The sequence below is a fragment of the Xiphias gladius genome, chromosome 18 (genome assembly GCF_016859285.1).
Source record: "Xiphias gladius isolate SHS-SW01 ecotype Sanya breed wild chromosome 18, ASM1685928v1, whole genome shotgun sequence".
In the NCBI taxonomy this organism is placed as follows: Eukaryota; Metazoa; Chordata; class Actinopteri; order Istiophoriformes; family Xiphiidae; genus Xiphias; species Xiphias gladius.
In genome coordinates this window covers 4,013,867-4,037,122 of record NC_053417.1, presented here as the reverse complement: position 1 = coordinate 4,037,122, position 23,256 = coordinate 4,013,867, and the positions used below count along the sequence as shown (strand labels likewise).

Sequence of the window (23,256 nt, the reverse complement as noted above, 5' to 3'; positions counted from 1 at the left end):
GGGCTCCTCTGTGCTCATTTCTTTCAAATCCTCCCTGAATACTCGGACGTCTCGAGGACGTTCTTCTGCTCCTCTGACCTTTACCCTTTCACTCTGAGAGGCTTAACTTCTACGGCAAATACTCGTCATCTTAGAGATGAATGAGCTTCTGGGTTCCATGCCGAGGTCCCAGATCACGTAAATCCAGATCAGTTCCTGGCAGCCTGTGATTCCCGTGAAGGAGTTTTTTTATGCAACCACCAACAACGGCTGACACGGGACATGGTTGCAACCAAAAACAAACAAACGAGATTAAATCCATGACCATGACCCACAATGTCCCTGGTTTGCCTCCAGCCAGAGACTCTGTTGCATTTCACTCCCATCTCTCTCTACTCTCATTTCATCCTCTCATGTCATCTATCCACTGTTCACTGTCAAATAAATGTGTACAATGCCCCAGAAAGAAAAAGTTAAGAAAAACAAAGTATGTGACACCCATTTTCCAACCGAGCCCTAATAACGGAGATCTCGCTTATGAAACACCCAAAAACTGTTCTAACTTTGGCAGAAAAACAGCTCATGTAGAATCCCATCAGTCACAGTAAAAAGCGGAGTCAGAAAATACATTTTCCAGATCTCTAAGAGTGTGCATGTTCTTTTTGCTACTGTAGAATGTCCTTCCTCTTGATTTCGGAATAAAACAAGTCTCTGACCCTGTATCTCCTCACTACTACCTTCTTACGATGTCGGCTCTCCACGTATTGAAGCTTGTTCTTGATGTTCTCCGGATTTTAATCTACCGGCAGCGACAGGAAAAAGTGCTGAAAATGTAAAAAAAAAAAAAAACTACAAAAGAAAAAGTTACGAAAACCTGCCAAGGGTGCTGTGTGTCGTGAAAAGTACCACCCAGCTTTGTCAGGCGTCACAAAGAGCTGCAGTTGGGGTCAGAGATAAAGTCTGAGGGGACAGTCTGGGTGGTAACAGCAGGCACTAATAGACTTTAACTGGAGCAAAGAGCCATTGTCTTCCAGCTCCAGGGAACAAAGTGTCAGGATGCTTTTCATTGAGGGGCCATTTCTCAGATAAACCTTTAGCTCACTGACGGCACTGAGTTCACCTCCACCACGAGTGGCACCGGTGTCAGGCAGTAATACTGATGAAAAACCCTTTCTGAACTCGTCAGGGTTGTTTTTTTTCTGGCTCTAAAATCTGTACATTTCCCAGATTTCATTTTTTTCTTTCACCAACACACACACACACACACACATACATCCATATACATGCAGCACTGGACACACGCGCGCAGCCAGCGGGGCCTTGAGCAGTGCTGTAGGTAGGTATGGAGTGGGTGTCTCTATTTGCGGATTCAGCTGGGCTGTTTTAGGAGGGCCGTAAACAGAGAGACGCCACCCGCAGAGAGAGAGAGAGAGGGAGAGACAGATAGACAGGGAGAGACAGGGCTGACCCCAGAGACCAGGAGGGCACCAGGGGCCCTAAAAAAGAAACGCCAGCTATCTCGTCTCTGCGCAGGGAGATGCAGGGGCCGGCCCTCCCATCGGCCTCTCATCCCGCACCTTCAGGCTACTGCTTCTACCTGAGCTGCCGCCTGTTTTCCTGCACTGCGTTAAACTGAGGGCAGGTTCTGAGTATTCACAGAGAGACGTCACGGGACAGTCTGCTGTGGAAGTGACCGTGACCAACAAAGACACAAAGTAGCCGAGTGTACGGGAATCCATCTCTTTTTCTTTTTTACATTCTTCGTTTGGCCTTGACTCTTGAAGTTTTGCTCAGGTTTTCTTTTTCCTCACTATGGATGAGTTAAATGCAGGAGACTGTAAAATGGGAATAAACACAGTGCATTTTGTAAAGGAAAGCAATATAGCTGATATAGATTTTGCTTTTACCCAGCTGAATCTTATAGGATAAAATAGCCCACTTCCCTGTGTTAAAAGCCTCTTTATCTCCCAAACAAGTGGAACTTCCGCCAGTGGGCTGAGATAATACCTCTTTTCACAGCATTCTCCCTGGCCGGGATCCCCTGGGTTCAAGTGTGGGGATCTTGAGATCATTAATCAGAGCAGAAGTCTGCAGTGGATCCATGTGGGATCACCCCAGTGGCCCTTTTTAGGCATTTTAAGAAAAGCAAGACTTCGCACGAATGTATAAGCCCCATAGGCTGTGTTCCGGAGACTAATCAGAGAAAAGCCCAGTGACCTGCAGTCCTTCCATACGCGTCCACTGACCGACCTCTGGGGATTTGTCATGGAGCAGAGAACAGGGGCCGACTTCAAAGCCCGCGGCGCACAGTCGACTTACCACAGACGAGCGTTACCAGTGAGGCTCGCATCCCTCTGCGCACGTCCCGCCGTCGGGTCTGCGGGCAACCTGCGGCATCAAACAGTGTGTGTTGAAGTCAGTGCAACAGCGGGGGGTCGACCTACACAACATATTCCAGAGCAGTCAAGGAAGCAACGACACTCTGTGATTTTTTGTTTAGTTCTTGTAAACTGATGAAAGTGAAGTAGTGATGAAAAGCACAGGGCTGTGGTCCACGCAGAGGAGCGCAAAGTCGGGCTGAACTTTGCCTTTCCTGTTCCTCAAACTGGAGGTCCCCATTGAAGGGGCCAGGGACACCCATGGGTGCTTGAGAGAATTACCTGTCTGGTTTTGGTTTGGTTTGGTTTGGGTTTTTTTCAAATTCACATTCAGTTTCCTCGATGTAAACCACCGCGACTGTTCTGGTGAGATCCCCCGTGCTGCTCAAAAGCGAGTCACTAAAAAGCATCAGTCCTTGGCAAAACGTTACCAACCGTCCGGTGTGTTGCTGTGTGCGGCAGAGAGTTTACTTACTTCGGTCCCGTTTCAGATATCCGCTCCCGTGTTGTGCACGAACCCGTCTCGCTCCTGGTCCACTTGCCGCGGGGCTGCCGGACTGGAGCGGAGCCGAGCCGAGCAGCGCTACTGAGACGAGGAGTTCTCCGCTCCTGCGCCCTCCGCTGGAAACCCCGAGCTGGACTCCCGGAGCGGAGCGGAGCGGAGCGGCGGGGAGGAGGGCCTGCCGACTAGACGGCCGCCGGTTCGAATCCCCGGGTGGGCGGATGAGGCAGCAAGAATATCAGCCTGCCCCTTTAACAGCCCCCCAAAAAATGCAATACTCGTTTTTTTTTTCTTTCATACAAAAATGTTTTCATTATCCAGATGAGTAAGTTTAATAAAAACCACCAATAGGGTCCAATAAAAACAACAGGAGATAATACAATAGACAGTCTCTGTCGAACCGGACCGGACTTAACCTTCTGGGTTTAGCGGAGCAGGTTTTTTCCAGTTTTCCAGCTCACTGCCCTCAGTGATCAGAGTCAGGGTCCACGGCTGTCTCCGTGCTTGCATCCGTCGAACCTGGCACCGTGGACCTGGCTTTGCCTCATAGGCCACTGTCTTGTCCAGGGAGACACCTGAGAGCCCACCGACAGGGCAGCCCCGACACACACGTGACTAGCGTCAGCTTCAGCACACCGAAAACCGCCTCATCTGATTGGTCGGCCGTGATTTTCCTCGTCCGAAGTTTCGCGCTCCGTTGTGGGACTTCAACACCGACACCTTGGCCTTTTCCTCCGCGAACCCGGCGCGCGTTTTCCGGCGAGCCCCGGTCTGCGGTACTGTGCAGGTCTGACCTGGAGCAGGAATGCGCGCTCCCTGCTGGATGGATTAGATTCCCTTTGATTGCACCCAGAGCAGCCCGCGCCCGCGCGCAAGGCCCCCGCCCGGCCTCGACACATCAGCACCGTCCGGAAGGTGGTAGGGACGGTTCAGGACGAGTCGTACGGTGGGGGTGGGGGGTGGGCATCACCTGGCTTATGTTTGATCCTGTAAATCCATCTTCTCTGTGCCTCCGTCACAGGAGTTGGACCCGTGTGCAGGTGCAGACTCTCTGTCCACTCCCTGACGCAGCGTCTGATTGGCTCAGGTGCTCGAGCTTCACTGCGGGGCTGGACTCTGTCCTCCAGGACAAGGCCCGCGGTGAGTCTCCGTCACATCTACGCATTCCCCGTGCGGCTGGAGGACAGCCTCTCTTTGTTAGAGGCCAGGATCCGGTGCCAGAACCCTAGAGAGAAGCAGCACAGCCCCTGGAGAACAGGGGGGGCAACGAGCAGAAGTAGACACGGACCAGCACCAGGAGACTGAACAGAGGTCAGGGTCAACATGTAAGGAAGGACCCCCCCCCCTCCGCAGATGTTAGATCTGATGAGATCTCTGCTCAGGTTAAGGTGTGGAGGAGAAATGGGAGGTCACCAACCTGCACAGAATGATAAACATGGAAGCAGGTCGTTTCTATTTTTATCTGCTTACTAGGTTTACTTTGACTCCTCTACATTTAGAGGCCAGTATTGTACTGTTCCTTCACTACATTTATTTGACAACGACAGCTACTTTCCAGATTAGGATTGAACACAAAAAGCCATGATAAGTCTATAAAATATGATGCTCTGTTTAAGACGAAACTGGTGCTTGCAGACCTTTTTGACTCGTGACCCCTTACAAAAGAGCAGCGTCCACTTTGGGCCCCCTGGTCACATTTCAGATGTCTGCGAGCTGTTGGCGGTTCCACCGAAGGGTGATTTCCCTCCTAAACTCCTCAGGTGGGTTTTGTTGAGGTAACTACTTGAGCCACCAACGACACTTCCCAGCCTTCCGAACTTTTGGCCTTTGTCCTCCTCCCCTGTTCACCAGCTCACGCCCCCTCAGAAACTCCCCAACTATATGAAGAGGTTTAAATGAGCTCTATCTGGAGCAGCCACAACGGTGGCTGGTTTATTGATACATCAGTATGAAATTTGAAATGATGCAACTTAAAGTACATTTGGCTGATAAGAACTTAGTAAGATTCGGAATTCAGGACTTTTACTGTTTAACTTGTAATGGATCTTTACATTGTGGTACTAGTACTATAACACTGCTGCACCCTTGGGGGCTGCGGAAACATGCCGCAAACACAACCCTGACATTCCAACCTCATACAGGTAATAATTGCTAAACTCGCTGCGTTCACTGGCTGGTTGCTAACTTTGATGTGAGTGGGATTTTAGAGCTTTTCCACACCTGTGTGGGCTTGTTACAGACAGACACACTTGGTAACTAATAACATTAACAACGGCTCTTTTCTACTAAATGTCCCAGCGGGCTGTTTTAGTGAGTCAGCATCAGCAACACCAGGGCCCTGGAACTGGCTCAACCACATGGAGAGCAGTTACCATTATCATTACGAATGACACACGTGCTTTTCCCTGCCAGTGCATGTCAGAACGTCCCCCGTGAGTAGCTGACACGAGGGAGTCTCCCTCCATGAGCCGGAACAGAGGCAGAGAGATGAGAGGCTGAGCAAAGATGGAACATGCTGCCTTTGCCATGCGTAAGGCGGCCCCTGGTGACAATGAGCTGAAACGACGGCACTGAAATATCGACTGCAGCAGACGTGTTCAATATGCCATCCAAACCTTGGTTCTGTAAATACTGCGCACACATTATCACACAAACAGGACACGTAACGTCATGAATTTACATAAATTGTATCGAATTTATTTGTCTCCATCATCACACCTCAGAATTCATTTTGCTTATAAGAATACTTGTGTATGAATTTAAATGTATTTAATCACGAGTTTCTTTTGTAATAAAAATAAACACAAAATTTAATTTCAAAAATCAATCTTTTCCATGTATTTCTTAATAGGTATGTCCTTTTGTAAATACCATACTTATGTGGTCAAATTGCAGCAAAAACACACAAAATCTTAAAAGCACTTTTGGTCAAAACAGTAACTTTCTGATAACATAATCTGATATATTTCTTCTGTTTATTATTCATGAAACCATGGCCTTTACAATTAAACAAATACTCTCCCCTCATCCAATTGCAATAGTTTAAAGACATAAACTCCACACAGGGTAGCATTGATATCAAAGAGTCAGAAAGTGGTACAGTACATTGACAGATGAAGGCGTTTCTGTGATATAACACTTGACAGGTAATGTGTAAAGATAGAAATACCAGTGAAAAAATGGAGGTACCAGAGCAGCATTTTATTTTCATGGGTGATGTAGTTTTCTGTCCCACGCACAGCACCAGTCATACTCTGCTCCGGACTACAGCAGCAAACGGTAAACGGGGAACTGCAACATCCTCACACACAGTTACTGTACTTCTGCACTTGCTCCCGGATCTCGTCCCGCACCACAGTAGCATTTTCCTTGAGCGCGTCCAGCTCCATGCGCTGCCTCTGCATCCGCCGCTCATTACTCTTGAACTTTTTCTCCAGTTCTGCAACCAGAGAGAGTGAGACAGAGCTCAAAATGGGCAACACCAGGAGGGAAATCTACAGCTGAAGACCTTAGAGGTTAAGGGATTTATCCACAGGAATCATAAGGTACCAAGACAGTATTACAGATGTTAGTATGACACGATGTCTACCTAAGAACTCACACACTGCGAAGTGCAGACCAGAGTGAGCCTCACCACAAGTCCATCAAAATTAAAACACAACTCTGCACACCTCTTTTCCAGTACACCATGATTTATTCACTAATCACTTTGGGGTAGCTCGCCTTCATCAGGGTGGTGTCTGACATTGTTCCCGGTTTCCTATATCAACAATATAACGTGACCCGAAACAGTCTCAGACAAAACCCTGCTGAAGGAAATCTTGCCCCTCGTCTGATATAATGATCACAATGTGCTAGTGGTGCTAAAAACGGTATTGAATCAGAGTTCATTTTCTGATGTTTGAATTAAGAGTAAAATGTAATAAAATCGTTTTTTAACCTACTAGCAACATCACAAAACACTTCCGATAGGTTTGTCCAGATATAACAGATATAGCTGACATAGAACAATGTAGTATTGTTATTTGGCATTTACTGTAAGCTACAGGAAGCGACCCGGCAGAGACCCTGTTTGTGCCCTGGGCGAACCATCCACTGAGGGGACTGATTTTTTTATCGGAATATTTTATGACAATCACAATACTTTTATGATACTTTATTATTTTAAATGAAACTTTATTCAACATCTCTCAACTTCTATGTCACGTTGTCAATATCGTCTCTCAATAAGTATATTTACCTCCACACTGTAGTCTCTGTAATGTCTGGATATGTTCAGGGTATGGTAGGAGGCATAACCTGGTTATTAATCCCTGTATGGTTCTGACAATACCCAGGCTCTGGTCATCTGTACAGCATTATCTTTGCTTCTACATTAAACACTCTCCGTCATTTCCGTAGTGAGCTGCAGGAATGATGAGTATCCGACCTTTCCTAACGGACGTCTGGACCATGTTTTAATGACCCGTTAAATTTGCAGTGCAAATAATAAATGAAGTAGACATAAATTGACCGCTTGCTTGCATCGTTCACTGCTGCTCGCTGTCACATTTTAACAGAAGCTGACGGCTTTTGTTACATTTATAGCCCATCACTTGAATGAAAAAGTCTGGATTTGCCTGCCTCAGGGCATTTATGACTTTACTTCCGTTTCAGGGCTTCAACCATTTTTTATCGTTACAGGTTTTCTTCTGTTAAGCCTGCTGACTCATTGACTACTACATGACTGGAGGGCACACCTGTGCACTTAAAATAGGATCCATATTCCGGTTACCAATTATCCTGTGTGGGTCGTATTATCATGTTTGGTTTTTTCAGAACATAAGTAACCTTCACAGCGGTCTGAGGAAACAAATTGCAGTGGCACAACATAAGCAGCAGCCAGCAGATACAGTTGCTGATACTGCACGAAGGTGAGTATCAGCCCCCATAGTCTGTCTCTAGTCTTCTTGAAAGTCTTTTAAAAATCATCTGAAATCAATTACAAAATACTTCTTCCTCCTTTATGCCAAACACTGATTCTTCCTGATGAACACTCTTGCCACTGCAGATTATCCTCTTCACCATGACAGCTATTACGAAGTTACAGCAAATCTGTAGGACATCTTGTTGATGATAATGTGAGTTATTATCGGATCAAAATAAGAAATTACCTGGAGTTAAATATGGGTGATACTACAAAGATGGTGGTTGCTCTTCGTAAAAAATAAACCTTAGTGTGGTCATGTGTTGATCAAGGACGGATGACACAGCTACATGTGGACGGTTTGAATTGTCTTAATGAACACAGCAGCAAGTTAAGGTCACACATACAAACTGGTGTTTTCTCTCTTTAATCTGATAGTAAAAAGAAATCTGTAAGGAGGATGTAGACTCTAATTTTAACTTCATCTTCGTCTGCGTGTTAGATTTGACCTCATTCAGTATCTCTGCCTCACGTCTCTCCGTCCACACATCCCTTTCAACTCTCCCTCACATTCAAGTCTGGAAGCCTGCCACTTAGCCTAACGGAGGTAACAAAAGAGTAGTAACTGTGTCATTACACTATCTTATATGCAAGCGATTGCCTCACAGGCAAATCATGCAAAAATGTGCAGAATGGCCAAAGTGTACTGTACCGTAGTCCACCTGATGAAAATATTTTTAACACTGAGAGCAGCTTGGTGTACTCACTCTCGAGTTGTTTTATCCCATTCGTGGCTTTATTTAAGAGGTCGTCTGCCTCCTTCTTGATATCCATTGCCCTCTGGTTGATGCTGTTCAGACCTCCAGACTCCTCACCAAGAGAGTCCACCTTCGTCTGCAGCTCACGGTAGCGTTTCTCTGTGTTGTTAAGGCTCTAGGAGACAACACATTATTGTTGGTTATGATTTCACTTTATTTACTGTAAAAAAAAAAATCCCGGTACAGTCCACAATGTTTGTTTCCTTCAATACATTTTGGGACCAAAACAAAAGCACAAACACGGCTCGGCACCCACTCACATACCTGCTCCAGTGAGGATGCTAGGTGAGTTGCGTTGTTAGCCAGTGCTTTGGCGTCCTTTGCCATCTGTCTGTTCTGCTCCGTCTTGTTCCTCAGAGCTTCCACCCCGATGGAGAGATTGTTTAAACGCATCATGACATCCATCTGCTTATCCTCCAACTGCCTCAACCTCTCCTCAAGCTAGGAGGAAATGACACGTAAAACATTTAAAAATGAAGGGGCCAAAGGGAGAGATTTGGGAGAATATAGTATTCTCTGTTGAAAATAAAAAAAACAGCACATAAAATAAAGAACTCTACAGGCTGGTGGTCCACTTGCCTGTCACTCAACAATGGAAGTAGTGCAGTCAAACCTGCACTTTCACACACTGCAGCTAACAAGTTAACACGCACAAACACAGTCAATTTTCAGACATGCTGTACCTCAGCAGTAGCATTCCTCGTGCTGTTCAGGTTATTGTGGGCCTCCTTCAGGGCTGTTCTGGCTTTCTCTATGGCCTTCTCAGACATGTCCAACACCTGCTTGGTATTACTGGCTTTATCCTTCACTCCCTCTGCTCGCCTCCTGCACAATGCCACCACCAGAAATTAGACAAATAGTTTTGCTGCATTCTTGCGTAATGAGTATGTGTTGTAATCGGTGTAGTAAATTAAGTACCCCAGCATTGTATCACTAGCACAAAGCCACTGCCACTTTAAAATTACGGAGACAAAACAAGTAAAGTTAAAGTACCAACAAACTCCAAAATTCAAATCTAAAGAAACAGAACAAGGTGGTACTGCAATCCTGCTGTGTGTTAAGGATATTCTGGTGACAGTGTTCCAAGTTTGACAAACACCTCCTTTGACAGCTAACAGGCACCAACTCTGCATTTATTTGGAGACACTGAGTGTTTGATTAAATCAACTGCAATAAACATCTGGAGGATTCATTAGTATACTGATCAAACAATCCCTGCAATCCTTAAATACAATACTGAGTCAGAGGGAAATAGCATGAGTTAATGTAGGGATGTTTTAAAGTATTATAGTGGTGTTAGAAATTACTTACAAAAATTTAAACTATATTAAACCTTCATTGACTGATTTTGGCCATTTGGGGGCAGTGGAAACAAGCTTTAATCCCACTGACATATCATCACCCTTTGGGAAATATGCTTTTTCACTTTTTGGCAGAGAATTAGATGAGAAGATTGTAGCACTACCATATCAGTCTGTTAAGTATGACACTGCTGTCAGCAGCCGGTTAGCTCTGAGCAGTTGTTGCCAGTGGAGCTGCTGCCCAGGAAGGTACTGTGCCTGGCCAAGAAATAGTCCGGCCCCTAAAGCCTTGTAAAACAGACAAATATCAGAGTGGTATCAATCCTTTCACCTAATTCTCTGCCAAAAAGCAAATAGGCGTGTTTCCCAGAATGTCAAACCCCTACAAACACTTTAAACTGATCTACGCATCAAGCAGACTAATATATTACAGTATTCTCTCTCCTTTTAATTGCGTTTTGGTTCACCAGCTAGTCACTAAGTCTGGCTGTCTGCTGTATGCTGGGAAGATAGCGTACAGTGGTTTTTGAGAACTTTCTTGCAGTTGGCTGCCATGCCTGGAAAAAACATCTGAAAATGTAACTGGGAAATGAAACAGATGAGAGCAGTGAGAGTGAAACAAAGCAGTAAAGTTGTGGGACATAAAACCAAAACAATGAGGTGCTAAAACAGTCTGTAGAGCTGAGGGAAATGTCAGAGTCTGGGGGTAATTCTCTGTGGGTTCCTTACTCTCACATACTGAACACAGCAATATACAGGATTTACTGAAAAAAATAGCCACCTTAAAATGAGCAACTATGAGTATGTTGTTTTAAAGGTGTAGGAGACATGTTTCCTTTTGTTTAAGATAAAAAAAGAGTGCTGTGCAGGAGCTGTGTGCTCAGGAAAATGTGATTGAGGGTCCATGACATGAGCAGACTACAGACAACCCACGCCGGCCTGCCTTCATGAAGCATTTTGTAGTCCCAAAACCAGAATAACACATCAGTAGCCCTATTTTGTTATTTACTCTACTGATAAGAGAGTTAGCGTTCAGTATAGGGATTAATGCCATGCGTGCAATAATTCCACTACTGCAATTATCAAGACATTGCATATAAACAGAAAAACTGAAAACTCTCTGTGATAATGAAGTTGACTGAGGAAACAGAGTTTGAACTTTTACTTAAAATAAAAAGGTCTTGACAGCTCTGGTGGAGCTCAGTACTCAGCCTGAGGATGTTGGAACCTGTCTGTAAAAGCTAACCAGTCTTACCAGTAGAAAAGCACTGAAAGTCGATTACTGACCAATCCTGCCACCATGTGGAATTATTTAATTAATTTATGAAGTGACTGCTGCTGTGCCATGTGCATAAATGCACATCGCACCTCTCTCAGTTTGGAGATGCATACATATGGTTCCTTCTGCTGTGTGACGGCAAAATGTATTAAATAAACTCAAAGGACAGAATCTTTCTTACAAACAGTTGTGGGCATGAAGCAGAGCATCAGTACTGGCATTTATCAAAGATCCTGGACTACATTCAGTAATATGAACAACATAGAGTAGAGGTATGAACACCAAGTCAGGAGGCAGTCTGTGGCAATGTTGCTATGTTAATGATATTTCTGTAGTAAATAGTATAGTAGATTTTTGTTTAAGCAATTGAACCCTTAGAACCCTTATCTCTATCATGTAACAGGTCTTGTTATGGAAACATATTGGATAGGCTGAGATAGCAGTCTATCTTTATTGCATTTGAAAGGGACCTTTCAATCTGTAGTAGAAAAAGTTGTAGAGCAAGGGAAAGAGACTAAACTGGACATCCATGAAAGGTGATTTTTGGTGAGGTCTGTGTATGCATCCACCGACTACAGCCGTGCAAATTGTTTCTTTTGTGTAACGTTTATGGACCAATGTCGGTGCTGAAAGGTGGAGAAAAATGTGACATTCAGACTTTGTTTTATGGTAAATGTGGTCTTTATTTAGAGAAATAGTAGCATTACTTACTTGGCGTCTTTAGCTTCGTCAAGCAGCTCCTTTGCTTTGCTGATGTGCTGTGAGGTTTGGTTGACGATTCCCGCAATATTGGTGAGGTTGGACAGGCTGGCCTTTATCTGCATGATCATTTTGTCCAGAGTGGTCCTGTTGACCGGCAGCGTAATCGACAAGACCTGCAGAGCCACCTTCTCTATGCTCTCTGGATCTGCTCCCTCCTCTGGACAGCACAGAGGAAGTAGAGACAACAAATGCAAAACACAGAAAAATTAAACACCAGAACATACTTTCTCCTACTCCAAATGAACTCAATTTAGCTGAATTATGATTGAACTTTTAGAATTCAGGAGTTCACTTCATTAAGGGCAGAGATTACCAGTTAAAATATCATCAACATACCAATGAGAAAGTCTTTGATCTTCTTGATGAAATCTTTGAGCTTCTTGTTGTTGTTTTCAAAGTGCTCCTTCTTCTTCTGGGCTTTCTCCAGCGTGTTCATCGCCTTGTTCTTCACATCCTGTGTCATTGAGGCTATATCCTGGAGCTGGATACAGGAAAACAATTGTGTCATGTCAACGGAGAAACGTTATATTTTATAGTCTCCAGTCATGGTGGATCTATATTCGGGGAAAATATAGTGTGTTTGACCATTTTCAGCACCTTTTTTACGACGTCCTGCAGCTCCTCATTGGCAGCGTTCAGACTATCTGTGACATTCTTGGCATGATTCAGTGCTGCTATAGAAGTGCTCACTGTCCCGTTGCATCCTTCTCCACCACACACACGATTACCCTGATCATCGCGGCAACCGGCACCACCACATTGGCTGCCTGGGCAACTGCCATTTACACTGGCATTGCTATTGCCACCGCATACCTGAAGGGAGTAACAATGCATTATCATTAACATGGAAATGACTGGGTCAGTGGAATAAGAAAATAAATAAAAGTACATCTAGAAACAATTTGTAGTGCAAACATCTCAAAGTGGAAAAAACATTGTTTGCAAAGACAAAAAACAACATTCTAGTCGATATTCTTTCTCAAGCTGCCAATATCAAAGAATCTGTGTCAGCTACTGAAAGTAACCTACATGTTATGAAGCTAGAATATATAAAACATTAAGATAAAAGAATATCTACTATATATTCTTCTTTTTCCATTACAGTAATGTTTCATATATAGTTCTATGAAGTTAAACTTAATCACTCAAGATTAGGTTTAAAGGGCTTCACATAACCAGGGAGTACAGTACCGCTGTATTATTTATGATATTAAAACATTACACCATATAGGTTATACAATAGGTGATACATAGAAAAACCGTATGGTTTCTTTATTATTATCATTATTTAATTATTAAATTTGAATTGGAAAACCAGATTTAACTCATTCTTTTTTTCAAAAATGGAAAATGACAATGAGTGTTCCTTGTCATCTTGAAGTGGGGAATGTAATGAATGAGACAAAAAGACAAAAACAAATAAGTACTACTACTACTGACAGATATTAACATAGGTGTTGGGCTCACCAGTGATAACAGACAGCCTCTAACCTATGTTGTGAACACGTAGGCATTACTAAACTCACCAGAAATATCCTGACTTGCCAGTTACCAGGAGGTAAGCATTGTAATGACACTTATTCAGCAACAGATAGACCAAAGAAGTATTAGCTTTGTTGTAATTATTGTTATTTATTCATATATTATTTATTATGATATGTTATTTATTGTATGCAGCCTATGTGTGACAAAGTGACATTTCAGCTCTTTCCTTTCATGTCCGACTGTCCACTCGTGTGGATCTGTGTGTTATTGAGGGCTGCTTTTTTATGTCACAAATAGGAAACTCAATTCAGTCTTGGTCACACACCCCTCTCACCTTACCTTAAATTAATGAATTACTAATGAAGCCGCTTTAATGAGTTGTGGCCACTAGATGTAATTTTAGGCCTCAAGCATGTCAAATTAATTAACAATTATTAGGAAAAACAAGAGCGTTGTCTTGTTATAAACCTATATTCACTGCATTCACAACAAATTGGGAAAATCCGTATTGTAGTGCATTACTGGATAACTGCAAACTACCATTCTTAAAAACACATCCAAAGATATCACATGGGTTTTTCTTAAGGAAACATTTCTATTGCTAGAGATACTATTACTTGGGGAAACACAGTACGAAAAAAAACAACAGAAAGATTTTTTTTTTTTTGAGAGAAAAATGGAAAAAAAATTTGTATTTTGTTTTTCCATGGTCCAGATTGAATTAATATTTGCATGAACAGATGCTAAATGCAGCCAATAAAACACTAGATGAATACTTTAAACAATTAGCCAGACAATCACATGAATAAATGAATGAACCTTCCAGTTCTGCCGACCTTGTGACTGAGGTGATGAACCTTCTTATCCAGGTCGTGGGCCTTCTGCTGCAGCTCATTTAGTGATTTGTTCTGAGCAGCCAGAGCACGGAAGAACTTGTCTTTACTGGCATCCAGCAGGTCTTTAGTAAGAGCGCGGGTTTTTTTGGACTGTTCCACCGGACTCAAAGGGCCGGCCACTGAAGCGTTGCATTTCTCCTCAGCCCCCACTGACTCCTGATGGTACTTCTTCACTTTTTCAAACTGATCTGTGAGGAGACAGGAACCAGTGTTTGTGTTTGACAGCTATGAATAATACCAAATTATTCATGGTATATTAGTGTTCATATTAGTGTTTCTTCACTGCCATAAGACTTTGTATCACACATTTTAAGGTCTGCTGACACTGTGTTGGTTATATTGTATTTTTGTAAGCTTTACTGACTTGATTGAGTGTGCTACCTGCAAATCCTGAGGTGAGGTGGGCATCCAACAGGCGTTTTTTGTGAGCCATAGTGGTGTTGATGTCCCTCAATTTGCTCTCCAGATCATTCAGTGTGTGTCTCAGTGCCCCTTCTTCTGCTGCTGTTGTATTTAGCTCTCGGGTAACGCCCATCAGGCGCCCGTCAGTCAGGGCTATCTCAGCCCTGGAACACATAGAGCAGGGTATTTCATATATTACCTAGTTAGTTGGTGTCAGGTAAAAAAAACATACACATTGAACATCCAAACACAGTGTGCCAACCTCACCTGAGATCATCGATGCTCTGTCCAATCAGCTGGTGGATCCTGTTTCTGTCCTCCGCACTGATGAGATCCTGCACCTGCTTCAGCTTCTTCTCCAGCTCTTTGATGGGTGTGTCCCCAACTCCCGGTGTGACCCCGCTCTCCAGGATTTTCTGCACGGTGTACTGGATGTGTTCCAGGTCCCTTTTGATCTGGCACAGCGCATCGTCCCAAAGCTGGAAGCACGGGTGACACTGGACACATTTGGGGAAGACGCCGGTGAAGCCGCGAGCGCATTCATCGCACTGCTTCCCTGCTGCTCCCTCCCGGCACTCACATGCCCCCGTTGTTCGGTCACACTGGGCCATCTCTGAGCCCAGCCGGTGACAGTTACACTCTGTCACCGGATGGAAGAAGTGAGGAAGGGAAGTGAGGAAAGACAGGAGGGAGGACACAGGAGGGGACGACAGAGAGACAAAACAAAAATAGTTGTCTGCCGGTGAAACATGAAAGAATCTACTCATGCCTTACAGAAGCAGTTAGAAAGAGTTTTACTGCCTCAAAATGCAACATTGGGAGCCAGATTTATTAACATTATTTAAATAGCACACGATAATATTAAAATCTTTAGGTTTAATTTTACAATTAATACAAAATAAGTTTAATGAACTTCATGGAAATAATAAGGAGATTTAATAACACAAAAAAGGAACAAAATAACACCAATGTAAAGAGACAGAGTGATGGTCAGAGCAGTTGGTCCAGAAGCTCAGTGCAGCAGGTGGAGAATGAGATGGCACTAATTCTGCCTCACACTTCAAATGTCTTATCCACAGAAAGTAGAGCACAATTGCAGCACAATCCTCCCTTAAATGGATCTTGCACCATGTAAGCCTTCACTATAATGACAGGCAAACTGCTTGATAAATATAGTACACCGCATGTGTTTGGGGCCTGACCAAAATATACAAAAGCCTTAGTAAATCTGTCTCTGAGTCTTGCTCAGAGTTCTGTCATGTTGTATTGATTGTGTGAGGTGAACGAGACTGGATCAGTTCACAGCAGGAAGCAAATTTATCTTTTTTAAATGAAAGGAATGGATTTTGGTATCGTTTCGGGCATGACACACTGATGGACTGTTTTGTAGCCTCGCTAAATGTTACTGCATTGTTACTTCTCTAAATAGAGAACTCACTTGTTAATGTCATTAAAATGTGATCTATGACATAACATTTTAAATAATACCCAACCCTTTTCACAAGTGCTATCTATTCTATTGTATTTGTCACAAGATGAGTTACCTTGACACTGCACCCGTGGGTCTCCCCAGTGGAGCTGTTCACACTCAGTGCACTGTTTACCTCCAAACCCTGGACGACAGTGGCACTGGCCTGTAAACTGTAGAGGACGGAGAGAGACAGATTGACAAAGACTGAAAGACTGACAGATAATGATATATAATAAATAACAATGCAAACTTCAACTTTAGGTTCAAGTTCACTTTTGCATTAATTATTTTCAGGCCTTCATGGGTTTTCACACTTCCTCACCATGTTGCAGTGAGCTCCCAGGGCGTGTTGTGGGTCGCAGCGACAGGGCTCACAGCCTCGGTCCTGGCCGTAGTTCCAGTGGTTAGGAGCACACTGGTCACAGTTATGGCCAGCCACGTTCTCTCTGCAAGGGCAGGCTCCAGTCTGCCGGTCACAGTGACAATGTCCATCACTGCAAGCAGAATGGACGGTGCCAGCAGCCACACAAGTGCAACCTGACAAGAAAACATATATATTAGATGAACAGACAGAGAGAAGACACTAAGTTTCTACTCTGTCTATATGTTCCACTGGTATACATACAGACAAAAAAAAAGCTTTTAAAAAAAAACTTTTTTTGCTGAAGACACACTGTGTTATTTTTTCTTATTTTTCTCTTTAAACTAAGCTGAGAAAAATGTCGGTGGTACATCACCTGCTCACATTTTAGGCATGCAGTTGATGCTCATCAGGAATTTAAAAACAGAAGTAGCTTTAGCTCCAACGCCATTGAAAATTACAAGAAACCCAATACTGGGGGCAATATGATGGAATTTGACTACATTTTTTTTAGAAGTACTTTAATATCTGCCATCATCACTCACGTCTGCAGTCGTGGCCCAAAGCATTGCCAAAGTAACCATGTTGACAGTGGGCACAGGACGGGCCATCGGTGTGGTATAGGCACTTGAGGCACTGGCCGGTCCTGGGATTACAGGACTCAGGGTCCTGGGTGTCGATGTTGCCGTTGCACTCGCACGGTAGGCACTGCCCACCAGGTTGCTCTGGGTTTCCATAGTAACCAGGGGCGCACTGGTCACAGCGGGGCCCTGGGAGAGAAAACAGAGAATATGCTAAAACTGCTTTTCACTGATGGGAGACTTTAGTAGAGTGTTAGATATTGAATACCTTACTGCTGACACATTTTCTTCGATCTTATAAACTATCCATTATTAATGACACACGTCAGTACAAACACCTGACCTATAGAAGAGTAAAAAGTGATCAACAAATATAAGAAAAATTGAACTGTAACTGCAGTGTAATAGCTTACCAGTGTAGCCTTGTCTGCAATTACAGATGATCTGGTTAGAGCTCTGGTCAGCTTGACAAGAGTGTCCGTTAAAGTGATCTGAGCCAGGGTTACCAGGGCAGGGGCAGGGCCGGCAGTGCTCCCCAGAGCCAAGCACCGGGTTTCCAAAGAACCCATCCACACAACTAGGACAGCGAGGGAGAAATTTACCATCAGTCTGGCACCAGGGACAAAGGAACTGAGTAAAATTTGACAATAAGTATTATAGCCTCACCATATCCTTACCAATATGGTAGTATCCTTACCGTTCACAGAAGTGTCCTGCTGTGTAGTCCCTGCAGTCTCTACACTCCCCAGTGCGGGGGTCACAGATATCTGCATGGCTGTTACACTGACAGGGGCTGCAGCTGGGGAAGCCCCACTGGCCTGGTTGGCAGTCTGAGCACCTACGTCCAGTGGCTCCCTGCCTGCACTGGCACTGGCCTGTAACTGGGTCACACTGGTGGCTCAACGAACCCTCGGAGTGGCAGTCGCAGGCTGAACAGGAGGAGGTATATAAAGGGTTATTCACTGTTTCCCAGAAAATATACTGAACTAGACGGGCACTCAGTAGAGTGCACACCTCTGCCAAGGTGAAAAATGCCCTATCTCCCAATGTTAAAGAAAGTGATAAAAAAGTCCTGGATCCGCCCCTTTAACCAGATCTGCACCAAAATTTAATAGGTTCTTCCCTGGCCCATGCCCCATCCCTCCACCAAGTTCGGTGCAAATTGGTTCAGTACTTTTTGTGTAATCCTGCTGAAAAACAAACAAACCAACAAACAGACATGGGTGAAAATATGAAAGCTCCTTGGTGGAGGTAATTATTTAATTGATTCTTTTTTGCTTGGAGAAGGGTCATGTGTTCAAGGTTTTTTCCACATGAAAGACATATTAGCACAAACAACTATATGGTAGTGTGTTTTTTCCACTTGAAGCAAATACTTCCACTTTACAATTAAAGTCAGTGCTTAACGCAAAAAACATGCGATTAATGTGCTGTAATGTTGAAAGCCATTTTTATTGTATGCCAAACCGATTAGCTCCTCTTCCCTGAAATTATATGGGGCAATTGGACTTTTCTTTTAAGATATTAATTTAACACAAGATATTGATTTAAAAAGGCAAGAGAAGTTTTTTTTTTTGTTTTTTTTTTACAGAGGACCATTAGACATTTGCCAAAGTATCAGGGTCAGAGAACATGCGGATATTGTATTACTTGTGTGCTCTGCCACAGAATACATTAGGTTCTACATAAAACATTTTATTGCAGAATAAGAATGTGTGAGAGGCACCTTATGTCATTGGGGTTCATTTTAAATAAACCTGTTTTACCAACTTACAGTAACGTACTAACTAATGAAAATTCATTCTCTAAACAAACACAAAAACCAAAGAAATAGCCTAGTTAATGGGGAAGCACAAATTACATCTGTAGGTTTTCACAGGATACAAGCTTGGACAAGTGTATTGAAGTCAGGTGTCATTTTTTGGTATTCCTTTGTGCAGCACAGCAGACACATGTTCATCTGCTCAGTGCAGAAGGCTTGCACTGTAGTGGTCTATTCGGTTTGAGTGCTTGATTGTCAGATTTAATTGATGCTTTAAGCTATGTTTTGGGACAGCACGATCAAATGTTGCGTGCACTTACACTTCCTAAGACTACAAGACTACTCAGAGTCACGTAATTAACCTAATTAAATTCAGGGGGAACCCAGTTTAAAGATTTTTTTAAGTGTTTTTTGACACAACAGTGATGGTTTCTAACATAAAATTTTCTTTTAGATTTAGTTTGGCTCTGGAACTGCATTATAAATCTTTTTTTTTTTTTACACTTATATTACAGATTTTTATACATCTCTGCACAACTTGCATATAATTAATCATGATCACGGAGGAAGGTAAAGAAGGATTTTTAGTTGTGAGGATGTCCAGGCAAACCACCAACCACTTCCTTTATTCCAACAAATATATTTTCCTCTATTTACATCTTTAAATACGTAAATCCTTTATTAGTCTTAGTAAGAAAGTCAGTCTTTCCCTCTCCTGAATGTCTTTAATGATTTCAAGCCAGTTATCTACTGTACTTGTATCCATGTACAAGTAATTGCTTTTTTTTGCTGTTGCAGTTAATATTTTGAGAAATTATCTGTCATTTACTCTTATTCCTTCTGGCAGATCCCCCATATAGAGTGACATGCATGTCAATGGGATCTGCAGCCCAAGAATATTCTGTGTGATTCTCCAGATATTTTCCCAAAATACAGAAATCTTTGGCCGAGAACCTACGGCCAAAGATTTGGTAGTGATTTGTTTCAACATCCCCACAGTTCCTCCAGCATGTATGGCTTTTTGATGCTTGATATGTTTTCAATTTCAGGGTAATGAAAAAAACAACAGAATTCATGCCAATGAGCAGAACAAGAAGTAGAAAAAATAGTTTTACACGTTTTCCAACTGTCGACTGGTTATTTTATTATTTAATTCTTTTTCCCATCTTTCCTTAATATAGCTTGTGGAAGTTCCTCTACCCTTTGCAATTCCCTGGTTGTCATGATCTGTCCCTCTCAGTGACTCTTTGCCCAGACTCTGTGCTTCTGTGTGTGTGTGTGTGTGTGTGTGTGTGTGTGTGTGTGTGTGTGTGTGTGTGTGTGTGTGTGTGTGTGTGTGTGTGTGTTTTTTCCCGCCTTTTGTGATTGCTTGCCCAAACCTAATTAGTTTCACCTGTGTCCCATTGTCTTTCTCTCACTATTGTATTTATGTCTCTGTGTTCCACACGCTCCTTGGTGGTTTGTCTGTGTTTGTTCCCTCATGTTCTATGTAGAGTTTCTACCTTTGTTGAATATTCTGTTTTGTTCCTGATTATGTTTCTTGGTTTTCCTGGTGTGCGTTTTCCTGATGCCTGTATTCCTGCCTGCCATTGTGTTCACCCTACTTACTGTAAGCCTGTTTCAGTTATTTAAAAACTTACCTCACTCACCCAGTTTGTCTCCATTTGTGTCGGCATTTGAGTCCAGAAATCATTGAACATTACACTGCTAAAATTGAAATGATTGATTTAGAACCACCAGTATACTGTATGCTTGTGGTGATAACAGTATTATGAAATACGAGTGTAAGTGTAAATATGTCATGTTAAATGTACTGTAAACTTCCAGTATTTAGAGGCTTTTTAATGGGGTCCCGCATTATTAAACTTTTAACTGAGAACTATTTGATTCTGCTGTGTGTGCGTTTACATCTAACTATATACATTGTATGTGTTTGTTTTTGTCTTTGTTGTATTCAGGTCTCTTGCAAAAGGTTAGATTACCTGATTAATTAAAGCTTTTACAGTATTATGCTCAGCTCTGTAAAAAGGTGTTACCATGTGACAGACTCTACTGATCATACAGCAGACTCACCAATGCAGCCAGACACTCCAAATCCGTAGGTTCCTGGGGCACACTGGTCACAGTGTCGGCCCATGACGTTTGGTTTACATCGACACTGACCTCCAACCTTGTCACACTCACCACTGAGGGAACCCTGAGGGTCACACTGACAGGCTGTATACAACAGATACACATAAAAGACAAGAGAGGAAAATATCAAATTATTATTTTAAAAAGCATCTAAGTGCTTGAACTGTCAATGGATTTGAACCTACATCCTCTAAATCTGTTTTTGTGCATTTCTGTATCTACTTACGCAGAGCACCATCATGAATGATGGATGAAATACTACAGATGAGTTTGGAGCACATCTCAGCCAGGGCAGGCATCGGCGTGATCATAAAGGAATCCAGACACATGTAGCGAATCATCTCGTCCCGCCGCTGCTCTGCATCTTGCTCATTATCCTGGAAACCAGGAAGCTCGGTGTATTTGGGGATCAGAACCAACTATTGGGGCAGAGCAAAAAAAAAAAAAAAAAGGAAAGGATTATAGTTACAGCTATGCATATAAATAAAGGGATTATGAGCCATGGAAGCAATCTTAATCACAAGAAGTTGATAAGTTGTGTCTACCATAGCTTATCAATATTTATAACAACACTGCTGTTTGACGAGGTCTCGCAGAAAGAAAATAACTCTAAAAGCTGGGGATTTGTCAGTTTATTCTGTTCTTGATGGTAGTGTATGCACATCCCAACACGATTACCACCTGGCACCTGAGCATAAACAAGCTCAAGAATAAAGAATGCCCCACACACTGAATAAATGCTCCCAAAACAGGCAAGTTATCGAGTACAAAAATCTCTGCCATCAAAACATGGTAACCATACTCAATAGATGGTCTTTTATGGTAGCATTTTTTTTTCAGTGTGGGAGTATTGTTCCTCTCAAGGTTTATTCTATCAATTGGGCTTTATATTGACGAGAAAAGAGCAACCACAAAGGACAGTGAAATAATGCACTGCCGAAATCTGATCATGATTAAAGAAAAAAGGCTGTCTTTTAAAGGTGCTTTAAAGGAATGTTTACATACTTATTTAAAAGTTAATCCCAAGCCCAGGTAAATTCAACATTTACTTTGTTTGTCCAATCACTATGAGAAAATGTCATGTGAAGGCCCAAGCAACATGCATACAGTCCGTGGCTACTTGTCCTGAAATCAGTTTAACCTTGGTCATTATTTAATGTTAGACTCCTTGTTGAGCTCTTTTAATCACAGCCATAGCCAGAGTAGAGTACTTATCAAACCCATGTTTGTCAGTTTCCAAGACTTTTGCAACCTTTCAAACAGACTAAGAGGTGGATAATGAGAGTGGTGGGCTGACAATTTAAGCTCACCGAGTCAATAAGAATAAAGGCAGTTAGATGTCTGTGTGAGACGCCATGGCGCTGGAACCTGATTGCAACCACGTAACGGTTACTGGGCTCGAAACAGAATGGTCTAGGCATCTGGATATATCTGTAAAAATACAACAACAAAAAAAACACTTAGCTCAATGCTTACAATATATAATATACAATATACAATAGAATAGATACAATACAGTATATTGTATATATTCATACATGCCATAGTTTGGCTGACTTTTTGTCTTAATTTTCTCTTTCTATTTCCCCTCTCGCTGCCTTTTTTTTTTTCTTCCTCTAATGGGCTTAACACAAGTTCCAAAAACACAAGAAGAAATGGGAAAAGTTCCACAAACGCAAAAAGAAATGGAAGCCATTTCACAAACATGAGAAGAAATGGAAAAAGTTCCACAAAAAAGATGTGCAAAGAGCTTTACAAACACAAGAGAAAATAGTGATTCTAAGCCTAACTTGGCCTACATCTTGTAATGATGGCATAAAAAGGTTTAGTAACCCGAGCAAGGAAAATCTGTAATATTTCAATTTTCACCATTTTAGTTAAATATGGTATATGTGATCAATATCTTTTAGTTTTTACTTTATTAGATTTTTTTCAACACTTTTATGTTGAACCTGATCCACCCTCTACCTGCGTTTGGTTTCCACCCGTGCCCGTGTTTTGGCCTCACTTTTGTAATTGTTTTTTTTTTTTTTTTCCCCCTAATGAACCCACCACAGAAGAGAACGGAAGCCAAGCCACGGTCTGCTGAGACAGCCAGATCCGGGCAGGGTCTGACCTCTTAGTTCCAGATGAGTTCAGACTGTGAAAAGCTTCTCAGCAGGTTGAAACTAAACAGTCCTAGTGTTAGGCTTTCCCTGTTTTTATCCTATATCCTATTCTTTACTGCTTAGATCTTGCTA

The 23,256-nt window shown here is 42.6% G+C and overlaps 2 protein-coding genes across 6 annotated transcripts in view; both read right to left on the bottom strand.

Annotated features, from left to right (window-relative positions):
• The window catches only part of lamb2 (laminin, beta 2 (laminin S)), a 56,597-nt gene extending 53,584 nt beyond the window's left edge, over positions 1-3,013 (bottom strand). For both annotated transcript variants that reach the window (XM_040152544.1, XM_040152545.1), the window contains exons 1-2: positions 2,833-3,013; positions 2,299-2,367 (exon numbers count right to left, since the gene is read on the bottom strand). In XM_040152544.1, the coding sequence (XP_040008478.1) occupies positions 2,299-2,329 (31 nt within the window). In that variant the 5' untranslated portion in view covers positions 2,330-2,367; positions 2,833-3,013. The remainder of the gene's footprint in view (positions 1-2,298; positions 2,368-2,832) is intronic.
• A 2,541-nt stretch (positions 3,014-5,554) lies between these two features.
• The window catches only part of lamb2l (laminin, beta 2-like), a 61,149-nt gene continuing 43,447 nt past the window's right edge, over positions 5,555-23,256 (bottom strand). For all 4 annotated transcript variants that reach the window (XM_040153051.1, XM_040153052.1, XM_040153050.1 and 1 more), the window contains 18 exons: positions 22,327-22,447; positions 21,243-21,435; positions 20,957-21,100; positions 17,819-18,050; positions 17,535-17,698; positions 17,086-17,310; positions 16,502-16,716; positions 16,253-16,349; positions 14,976-15,348; positions 14,688-14,872; positions 14,247-14,494; positions 12,523-12,738; positions 12,262-12,406; positions 11,875-12,082; positions 9,267-9,408; positions 8,848-9,024; positions 8,533-8,698; positions 5,555-6,298 (listed from right to left, as the gene is read on the bottom strand). In XM_040153051.1, coding sequence (XP_040008985.1) covers positions 6,162-6,298; positions 8,533-8,698; positions 8,848-9,024; positions 9,267-9,408; positions 11,875-12,082; positions 12,262-12,406; positions 12,523-12,738; positions 14,247-14,494; positions 14,688-14,872; positions 14,976-15,348; positions 16,253-16,349; positions 16,502-16,716; positions 17,086-17,310; positions 17,535-17,698; positions 17,819-18,050; positions 20,957-21,100; positions 21,243-21,435; positions 22,327-22,447 — 3,388 coding nt within the window. In that variant the 3' untranslated portion in view covers positions 5,555-6,161. The remainder of the gene's footprint in view (positions 6,299-8,532; positions 8,699-8,847; positions 9,025-9,266; positions 9,409-11,874; positions 12,083-12,261; positions 12,407-12,522; positions 12,739-14,246; positions 14,495-14,687; positions 14,873-14,975; positions 15,349-16,252; positions 16,350-16,501; positions 16,717-17,085; positions 17,311-17,534; positions 17,699-17,818; positions 18,051-20,956; positions 21,101-21,242; positions 21,436-22,326; positions 22,448-23,256) is intronic.